At 46.4% G+C, this 10,703-nt stretch overlaps 2 protein-coding genes across 4 annotated transcripts; one reads left to right on the forward strand and one right to left on the reverse strand.

The window, feature by feature from the left end:
- The first annotated feature begins 420 nt into the window (after nucleotides 1-420).
- Nucleotides 421-4,918, forward strand: prlhr2b (prolactin releasing hormone receptor 2b). Of its 3 annotated transcripts, none has more exons than XM_077019873.1 (4): nucleotides 421-496; nucleotides 992-1,141; nucleotides 3,288-3,747; nucleotides 3,921-4,918. In XM_077019873.1, exons 3-4 carry the CDS (start codon nucleotides 3,317-3,319, stop codon nucleotides 4,558-4,560), a joined length of 1,071 nt encoding a protein of 356 aa, XP_076875988.1. In that variant the 5' UTR covers nucleotides 421-496; nucleotides 992-1,141; nucleotides 3,288-3,316; the 3' UTR covers nucleotides 4,561-4,918. The 3 variants fall into 3 exon arrangements, with proteins under 3 accessions (XP_076875988.1, XP_076875990.1, XP_076875989.1); XM_077019875.1 differs by having other exon boundaries at nucleotides 3,296-3,747; XM_077019874.1 differs by lacking the exon at nucleotides 421-496 and having other exon boundaries at nucleotides 958-1,141.
- Nucleotides 4,919-6,729: 1,811 nt separating this feature from the next.
- brf2 (BRF2 general transcription factor IIIB subunit) lies at nucleotides 6,730-10,493 on the reverse strand. The gene is made up of 5 exons (XM_077019872.1): nucleotides 9,941-10,493; nucleotides 9,793-9,852; nucleotides 9,388-9,712; nucleotides 8,996-9,173; nucleotides 6,730-8,100 (listed from the first exon to the last, which is right to left on the reverse strand). The coding sequence occupies exons 1-5, from the start codon at nucleotides 10,086-10,088 to the stop codon at nucleotides 7,399-7,401; spliced, it is 1,413 nt and encodes a 470-aa protein (XP_076875987.1). The 5' UTR covers nucleotides 10,089-10,493; the 3' UTR covers nucleotides 6,730-7,398.
- Nucleotides 10,494-10,703: the final 210 nt, after the last annotated feature.

Here is a 10,703-nt window from a genome sequence, read left to right on the forward strand (position 1 = left end):
AATGGCCAAACCATAAAATAATATCCAATCAAGACTTTCCTATAAGAGTACAACAGTACATGTATAACATTCACCATAAAGACACGCTCCCCTCACCCATTCTGTGTTCTCACAGTACACAATAGCACATCGTTAAACTGTGCAAATGTACATTGCATGAAGACTACAGGAAAATCTCAAATGTAAATATTTTGAACCAAACAACCCTTCTTGAATGCTAACACAGCAGCTAAGCAGTCGGATGAAGGAGGTCAGTTGAAGCAGTATTCTCTGGATTAATCATTCAGTTTGACCCGTTGGTCTAATCAGTCCGTCAGCAGGCAACTCAGTACAGAAAACATGTCATGGAAGCTCTCCTCCTTTGCGCTCAGGTGAATTCGAGCATCATCAAGAATCTTTTCGAAACACCTGTATTTACTCTTAAAATTAAGAGTAATCTTAAATACGCTCAGCTACTGAATCGGTACATCACGGACCTCAACACGTCTTTCTGCATGTAAGTAGGCTACTTTTAATGCAGTGCCAAGTCACCTCTAAGTATTGACGCATGATGCACTTGGCAACATACTGACAGAAGAGGCATGTTACCCAGAATGTGAGAGAAACAGTCTTATCTATAACGCGTGGACGTGACACACCAGTTACGCAAAAATCGCGAGCGTCTCATACAGACGGTGTTCACTGATATCAGTGAATCCGACACGGATGAATTAACGCAGATAACATAATAATATATGGATTATTTTGAGACAAAATCCCGAGTCTTTTCCATAAGTAATGTTAAACAATGCGCTTTATTCGGTTATTTTCTGAAAAATGAACTTTTAGGTTGGTAGGGTTTCTTAGAAGTTTTCATTTCGTAGATATAAGCTCGGGCTGCACGAGTGGGTTTTTCCCCCGGTACGTGGATCCGTGTCAGTGATTAAACGCTAATTGGCACTTGCAGGCTGTCGCGCTGATTTATTGCGTTTGGTTACTTGCGCCCCAACAGCCCGGACTCACACTGCGGTGGAGACGGAACACCAGAACACTGTGCGAGCGCTCCTGCGGTCCGGTTAGAGACACGATTACCCAGAGAAAAAACAATTCCCACTGCACTCGGATGAACGAATAAGAAGAAATACGGACGTCAGTGTTCCAGGTATTGTGAATGTCAGACGTATTTCAAATATTTGTACAGTATTAAATCCGTCGCAGTCTCGTTTTTAGTACGATTATCTGAATTAAGTAATTTGAAATGACAAATCAGTAAACATCCTCTATTCAAGTACTTTTTCCGAGTCTATATCCTCTGTGCGTATCTTGTACTGATTAAGATAGTATAGTGTCGTGTTTATATAATTTAGTTTTTTACGTTTACGTTAAGGCTGTTAAACTGTTAAATCACTGGAACGTGGAACTACATCAGATTGGAGCCTATAGGTTATTGTCTCGTGAATGAAGTTTGTGATTAAAGCTGTGCACATTTTTATCACCGTTCTCCATCACTGTGGAGAAGCTATACACAAGCTATGTAATAAAATGTGTCACGGCTTTTATAGATCTTATTATCTTATCTCCTTTATCGGATGATCACAAACTATTGCTGCTGTCATGTCTAATAAGATGATGACCGCATCCATAAAAGAAATCTACAGGAGGCTACGTAACGGTCTCGCGCACAATTACGCATGCAGTGCACTTGGCACGAGGGCTGTAATATGTTATCTGAATGATAACATAGAGGCGAAATTTAACGGATCCGGTATACTGCCGTTAGTTCTTATTGAACTCGCTGAAGGTTGATGACCTCTTCAGGAAGCTGGACACGTTTAGCTCACCAGCTTTAACCCTGCCTTCTCTCCAGCCGCACACACACAGATAGATACAGATACACACACACAGAAGACACGGCGCTCTAAAGACGCTTACGAAAGCCTCAGGGACACACAGGATATGAAATGTCCCTTCTCCGCGGACCATGTCTGTGTGCGCGCAGTATGACCAAAACATTTCGGATACGTACATTGCTAAGTTAAACACTAGTTAATAAAAGAGATATGAACATGTTAGGTCTATCAGGAAAAGGAATATAAAGAAAAAGAATAATGTCCGTCATCAGCGCATGAACTATAATTATGGGCCAAAATGCCTTTTTGTTTATGCAGTTAACGTGTACTTTAATTGCGTTAGGGTGCAGTTGATATGTTATTACATTTTACAATTCCAAACAATTATCATTACTGTCATCATGCATATTATTGCCCACTAACTGAGAAGCTGTTCTCAGGGGCTAAAATCTCATTATATTAATCCAATCACTAATAGGATTCTGTTGTGAAATACATTTTTTAACAATTGTTTCATATCTTAATTAGTTTTACAAGCAGTCAGATGGTTGTTGGCCTGACAGCAGGTGTGAGTCGAAGGTGCAGCTTTAACAGCAGACGTAGCTCAGCAGTGCTGAAAGTCGATGGTACAGCTGGGGAAACAGCGCCTCCGCCTGGCCACATGCAGAAACACACGAGAAGCTGCTAAAAAACCTTGACACTACGGGGCCCACAGTAAATTGCCAGTGCTCAAAGATTCAGTGTAAAAGCAAAACCCCAAATCAGTGAAAGAGATTAAGTGATTTCCTGAATCAGTTCAAATCATCCATTAGTTTATACTATTGAGTTTGATCAGTTTAAACCTTTCACAACAGCATTCTATATAGAACTAAAGTAATAAATCACTAACAGCATTCTGTAAATAACTACATAATTTGTGAAAACCTAAAAAAAATGGTCAGCTCTGTATTAGTTATTTGGGTTTATTTGTTGCAATTATGCAGCGCTAAGGAAATGAACACTGACACAGACGTATAAGCTCCAGCACATGGAGAACATGAGGTGGCTGGAAATTAGAAGCAGGAGGCAGCAGTAAGCAGGAAGTGTTGAGCGTGACTCATCAGAGTCTGCACTGGGGATGTTTACCTCAGGAAGTCCCCCCCCCCCCCATCCCCACCCCCATCTGTGAATCAGTGTTTTTAGCACACATGAACTTTTAAGTGTTAAGTCTGTGGTTCTCTCTGCCACTTACTGCTCCACTGCAAGTGGAAGTGCATGCCTTTATATAGTGAAAGGTGTCATTACACAAGGACCAGTGACAGAGAAACATCACAGAGGCAGTAGTTAGAACGTACAAGCTGAAATTCTTATGTTTTTTACTAACTAATAAGACTTTGCAGGTTGGTTGAAACTATAATTATGTTTTTAACAGAATCAGGACATATTGTGCAGTGTAGCCTACTGATTTTGTCCATTCAGTCCTACAGGGAGATCAATAAACACAGTTTATGGAGGGCAGCAGTGACAAACATACAAGTCTGGAGACCTCTGGTGACCACGTGTATGAAGTGATGGTGGGACAGAATGGCTCAGCCAATCAGAGCTACAAGTTTGCAGATGTGGAGCTGCTGCAGGCGTTTAAGCTTCTGATCGTGCCCTGCTATATTGTCGTGGTGATAGTGGGGGTTCTCGGCAACTACCTGCTCATCTACGTCATCTGCCGCTCCCGCAAGATGCACAGCGTAACCAACTACTTTATCGGGAACCTGGCCTTCTCCGACATGCTCATGTGTGTGACGTGCGTGCCCTTTACTTTGGCGTACGCCTTCAACCCCCACGGCTGGGCCTTTGGACGCTTCATGTGCTACCTGGTGTTCCTCACGCAGCCCGTCACCGTCTACGTGTCCGTGTTCACCCTCACAGCCATAGCTGTGGACAGGTGAGTCTTTGCACGTTAGGTAGTGCACAGAATAGAGAGCTGAGCCGTCTGTGATTAAAGTCGCATCCATTGAGATAAAGTCATCCTTAATCATCGCTGCATTTCTGTAAGGAAGACCCTAAACCCCATCCAGTTGGGTGCTGTTTCTTCAACCACTGGTGTTACCTCCACAGGTACCACGCCACCGCGCACCCCCTGAAGAAGAGGCCGTCGGCTGGGGCCTGCGTCGTAGCGCTGGCAGGGATCTGGCTGCTGTCCTGCGTGCTGGCCGCCCCCGCCGTCTCTCACACCTACCACGTGGAGTTTGCGGAGGAAGGCCTGACCATCTGCGAGGAGTTCTGGCTGGGTGAGGAGAGGTGGCGTCTGGCCTACGCCTACGGCACGCTGCTCCTGACCTACGTCCTGCCACTGTCCGCCGTGTGCGGCTCCTACCTCTGCATCTCCGTCAGGCTGCGCACCCGCGTGGCTCCGGGCCAGTGCACGCGGGACCAGGCCGAGGCGCAGAGGGCCCGGCGGCGCCGGACGCTGAGGCTGGTGGCGCTGGTGGTGGCCGCGTTCGCCATCTGCTGGCTGCCCATCCACGTCTTCAACGTGCTGCGGGACGTGGACATCCGGCTGATCAGCAAGCGTCACTTCCTGCTAGTGCAGCTGCTGTGTCACCTGTGCGCCATGAGCTCGGCCTGCTGCAACCCCTTCCTCTACGCCTGGCTGCACGGACGCTTCCGGGCCGAGCTGCACAGGATGCTCGCCTGCAGCCGCCACCCCATTCGTGTCCCGGCCAATCGCTGCGCGGCGGCCAGCGTGGTGCTGTGAGCGCCGCCACGACGCGAAGTTCAGGGTTTAATGCTGAACACTAGAACTTTGACAAGGCCACGGATTCTCTAGTGCTCACTTCATAGGTTAAAAGAACACGCAGCACATTGCAATACTAAAGAGCCGAATCACTGGCTGAACTAAATACTAAAACACATTTGGACAGAATCCCTAGCTCTCCCTTAATTATCCAAAGCAAAATAAACATTTTGCCAGTCAAACTAAAATGTAAGACTTGTCTGTTGTGATGTGGGTCTGTAAAAATGTGTTGTTTTTTCTCCTTTCTGGTGATTAAGTTTACAACTCACATATTAACAAAGGACTTTATGTGCGAACTATGTACAATACCGAGAATAAAGAACTGTTGAAAATGGTGCAACCGTGTGCTGTAGCTCTGCTCCTCTGCGCCCGAGAAACGAGCTGTTAATGCGAAATGACCAAGAGCTCACAGACCTCGGGAGGGCTGACGCAAAACTGCTTTCCAAATGTGCCACAGAGGATGAAGCTGCCTTACAGCTCAGATACAAGAAGGTGTTGCCCAGCAATTAAGTCCAGGCTGTTGTTCTACATTGAGCAACAGTCCTCGAGTTCACCTCACAACGCCCTCAGCCAACATACAGTACAGAACAAGCTCTCTGCTGCTGCAGTTCTGCTAGTTTCTCCACAAGATCTTAATCGACTCGGCTAACTATCCAGCCTAAAACTTCAGGGATCACACACAGCAATGTGTAATTCAGAGATAGGCCAGTGCCAGAAGAGACCGATTTAGAAAATGTCAACAACCCTGAGTGACCAATCTCTTGAGCAATTGGAAAACTGAACCCTGTTGTGCTGGTATATACTGAATTATCTGGACAAGTCACAGAGAGCAATGAAAACAAAAGGTGGCATTCACATTTTGTTGAGGTGGAGTTAATGCCATGGTTACTCACTATTGCCATATAAATATATACATAAATATTCACATAAGGCTCCACGCAGGGAGCAGCAGGAGAAAGGGTGTTCCCATTAAGAGTCCTAGCTGTGCTGTTGTCCATTAAGTCCTAACTGTGCTGTTGGTCATTAAGAGTCCCAACTGTGCTGTTGGCCATTAAGAGTCCTAGCTGTGCTGTTGGCCATTAAGAGTCCCAACTGCGCTGTTGTACATTAAGAAGCCCAACTGTGCTGTTGGCCATTAAGAGTCCTAACTGTGCTGTTGTCCATTAAGAGTCCCAACTGTGCTGTTGGCCATTAAGAGTCCTAGCTGTCCTGTTGGCCATTAAGAGGCCCAACTGTGCTGTTGGCCATTAAGAGTCCTAGCTGTGCTGTTGGCCATTAAGAGTCCTAACTGTGCTGTTGTCCATTAAGAGTCCCAACTGTGCTGTTGGCCATTAAAGGGTCCCAACTGTGCTGTTGGCCATTAAGAGGCCCAACTGTGCTGTTGGCCATTAAGAGTCCCAAATGTTCTGTTGCCTATTGAATCCAAACTGTCAAATGCTGAGTTCCCAACAGCAAACACCCACAGGAGACTTTTAAACACCGAAATCCGACAAATCAAAAGAAACTACTTTTAGAAATGTATCAAGGTTTCTTCATCAATTCAGGTCAATTTGTTTGTTAAATCAGGAATAAAATAATTATCTTTAATATCCTGGAATAACAAATGCAGCAAAAATTTTAATTTGAGGTTTAACATATTATAGTGCTCAATTTGTGAATTTGGAGGTGACAAAAATATTAATTTCTGATTGATTCTTACTTAATCAATCATCTTCTGTTTAACGGCAGTTATATTAATCTTTCTTCTGTTTAACTGGAGGAATATTACTCATCCTGTCTTCCGTTTAACTGGAGGAATATTAATCACCTTGTCTTTCCTGCGGGTTGCATTGGCTCAACTATCATGTCTACCACACCTCTGCCTAACAGACCTCGAGCCTAATCTGGTTTATGGGGGCAACAGTGTGCAGGACAGTAGGGTAACAAGAGAGTGACTTGTTACCCCACTCTCCACTGCAGAGATGAAGCCACAGTAGAACTAAAGCACATGGGTGTGTTTGGCTAATCATCTTTAAAATGATTTGCACTCAGAGTTGAAGGGCTAGTAGCAGGAACTGGGAACTCTGTGAATACAGACGTTGTGGAGCACTATAGTGAAATGTGCAAATGAACTGTTGAATTCATGAGAGATAATGTGCAAGGTGTTATATTCTTTATTCTTAGGAAAAAAAGCCAAAACTGGACTATAATCAAAACAAGTAAAAATGACTTGGCATCAAAAAATAAGTACACAGCACTCAAAATAAGGACAGGATCCTGGAAGCCTACTGGAGGGGACTTAAAATAAGCAGAACTTAAAATAAGTCCAAACAAGTCAAATCCTGCCAACTCGCAATTCAGCAGATGGAACAATACTGTGCTGAATTAAAACAGCACATGTCAAAACAAAAGCATGAACAAAGGTCAGTTCCAGCTCCTCAACCAATCCAAACAATGCATCCCCTTTACTTCTCTACCCTCTCACAGTTAACATGTGCAGTGCGTAGCTGCAGAAAACATGGGGGGGGGGGGGGGGCTCTGCTCATCAGGAAACCCCAGAGGTGATTTACTGACATGAACCAAAACATCGCCATTCCCAGCAACTCAGAGGCTTAGCATTGAATCTCTCATACTCAGCAGCAAGGTGTCAGAAGTGCGACTGCTGGGTGTGCAGTGCAGGATCGCCCTCTGATTACTGCTCCATGTCGCCCCCTGTTGGGAGTGACTGGTAAAGAGCAGAAATTAATGACACAGTAGTGAACGTTAGCTACAGCAAAATCCAGCATGTTCCCCCATTACCCATCAGTTTTGTAGAAAGTGTCAGTCCACGTTCTCAGTCAGCTTTTTCTGGAATTCCAAATAGCCCCTGATCTCCTCGGGCGTACGAATATACGACTCAATTTCACTGTCGGAGATCTCCTCCTCGCCCGTCACATGAGGCCCCGGCGTCTCCACCCGCCTCCTCTTTGCATTCCTGGCACAGGGAGGCACGAACAGGTGCTTCTTCGCCCAATGCACATCACCAGCAGGGGGAGCATTTTCATTCGTAGTCTTATTAGTGCCACTTCTGCTCGGACTGGATGTCTCTGGCCTCGACTGTTCTGGCTCAGCTGGGCTAGCCGTCTGGACGTTGCGAGTGTGCGTTTCAGAGCCATGGCGTGACTGGTTCAGCTGGCCCGTGGGTGGAGGCTGGCTGGCAGAAGCAGGCTCGGTGCAGGTCGGCCCATCGTCCTGACAGAAGGCCGCAGTCTCGTACAACTCCCGCTCCACTTCCTGCTCATAGCTGCTCATGGCTTTCAGCAGCAGAGACTTCCTGTGCTTCAGGATGTCATCCACCAGCGTGGCCACGTTCTTGGGCTCCACAGCGCCCCCTCTCAGCCAGGGCAGCTCTCTGCCCAGCTTACAGAGCACGTCACGGAGCTCACCCACCCTCTTCATCGGAGTCTCCTTGCGCGCCTCACAGGCCTCTTTAGGCAGCCGTGCGATCTGGCAGAACTTGTGGAGTGAGTGCTTCATACGGGCCTGGAGACACACGGCAGAGAGGCACCCGTGAGCAGCAGCGCACAGCCATGCACATACCCATACTGCACTGCACTCTGGGTACTGCTGATGCAACTCGGGTCACTAGCAGGCTAAACATCAGTGCATTATCTGCACTTATTATGAATACCAGCTACAGCTGTTAAAAATATTACAGCAATCAAGTTGCTGTATTTTTCTCATTATTGCAATACAGTTGAGAACTATGGTTATGACAGTTAAAGATTACCTGTATTACTTTTATTTACATTTGTTTGATCTTACAGTGATTAATTAAACCAAGCACAACAAACTCATCTGGAACACCTGAGACTGGTCAGACTGATCAATAATAATAATCATCATCATTACCAATTGTTATGTTAGTGGGCAATGTCTTAAATCTCTCATATTGCTATTGAAAAGGTCAATATTAAAATAACAACTAATATAATATATTGGTCCTGAAATCCTTAGATAAGACTACGAGTGTGCAGAGATTGTTCTGCACAGATTAACCTTTAGAACCTTATTTCACTGTATTACATTTCACAAGCAATGCTGTAAAGAGTCACCTGTAGAACGCGTTGTGCATGCAAAAGTGGAGCGTAGCCCCTCCCCTATGAGCTGTCACTCACCATGGGCTTGAGAGACTGGAGCGTAGCCCCTCCCCTATGAGCTATCGCTTACCATGGGCTTGTGGGACTGGAGCGTAGCCCCTCCCCTATGAGCTGTCACTCACCATGGGCTTGTGGGACTGGAGCGTAGCCCCTCCCCTATGAGCTGTCGCTCACCATGGGCTTGATGGACTGGAGCGTAGCCCCTCCCCTATGAGCTGTCGCTCACCATGGGCTTGATGGACTGGAGCGTAGCCCCTCCCCTATTAGCTGTCACTCACCATGGGCTTGAAGGACTGCCAGGCCACATACACACATGCCATGAGGATGGGAAGCGGGTGGCGGCCGGTCACTATCCACACGTCAGCCGCCAGCTCCACCAGGGCGGCGCTGCGCTGCACCAGCCGCTCAGGTGTCTCCGCAAACACATCTGGCACCTCACCAGGTGAAAGCTTATACCTGACAAAGTGCATAGCACGGTCAGACACTATGTAAACACAGGTACTACTTAGACTAAGGTATGATGTAATGTATACTGTACTATATAATTGTCATGGTCATTGTCCTACTAAGCTTGGCCCAATGAAAATATATGAACAAGGCCAATACAGGTTGGGCCATCTGGAGTGGTCGTTCCTATGACTGTGAGAGTGAGACCTGTGGTACCACACACCCATAACAGTAGCTCTCCAGCAGCTCCGTGATGCTGGGCGTGGGGGTCCCCTCAAGGCTTAGAGCTTTGACCAGGTCCTGATAAACCGTCCCCATCAAAGCGGGGTCCGCCTCCAGCAAACTGGTGACGGTGCACATAGCCAATGGCCAGTTGTTCTGACGGCAGATGAACAGGACACAACATCCTCCTAACAGTTCCTTCTTCTTCAGGCTGACTTGGATGAAGTTTGGGTGAGTGTAGGCGCGCTCAAAGAGGCTCACTGCCCCCGACTCCATGTCGCTTCGTAACCTGAGGATACGGCACAGCGCGCGCACCCGCACCAACCCTGTGGACAAACAACAACTGTGAAAAACTATCACAACAGAAAACCTAAATACCAATGTTGTTAAATACATGTACTCTTACCTTTAATAAGATTGGGACAAGGCCTCTTCGTTACTTCTGTGCTAGCGTAATATGGCACCACTGTACAGAAAATGAAGGAATTAACCATTTAAACTAAATTTAGGTCGTGTAGTCGCAGTTTTAAATATCTCTCATGTTCTTTCGTTACCATTGCTATGCTTCTCGTCGCTCAGGGTGGTCGTTAAAAGTCCCTCGGAGACGATGGCGCCGCAGTCCACACACACACGCTGGTTTTGGGAATATAGATCATCCTCGACCACGTTCGTGGAGCCGCACTCCGGGCAGGAGAGAGACATGGTTCACCCAGCCGGACACAACACATGCGCTTTCCAGTCAAACTGCAGAGTCCCCGTCTCGCCTTTTATCCAGGCATATCACACGCCATATACATGACAAATGTTGACATGAGCACGGTGACAAAACATATTAGCTATCGCCATAACCTGCAAACCTACCTAGCTACGCTAGCTACCTAACGTCAACTGCATGTCCAAGTACAAATTAGCAAAATAGCAGGTACATTTTGCCAAAAGTTGGCAGCCGGGCTACTGAAACAGAAACGCGAACCCTGACAGCGTTATTGTATCGACCCACACCAAATCCTGACGGTGACTATCTTGCCTAGCGAACTATCTTTGTGGGACTTGCAGACAGCAACGACATGTGTACGTGTTTACATCCCGGCGCTTTGCTGTTCCGGGTAGAAAACGGGAGCATGCTTTGGTTCCGCATCTTATTGCTTTATTGTTTGTGAAATATTTCATAATCTGCTGCCATTACTTTACCAACTGTTTATTTTTTCCCGTGAAATGTGGATAAGAAGCTAAAACCTGCAGGAGCCCATACAGAACCAGAATCCGTTAGCTTTTTTGAGCCAAATCTCACATTTCTAAATCTAATAATAAAGATGT

Source organism: Brachyhypopomus gauderio, chromosome 10, assembly GCF_052324685.1.
Source record: "Brachyhypopomus gauderio isolate BG-103 chromosome 10, BGAUD_0.2, whole genome shotgun sequence".
NCBI lineage: Eukaryota > Metazoa > Chordata > Actinopteri > Gymnotiformes > Hypopomidae > Brachyhypopomus > Brachyhypopomus gauderio.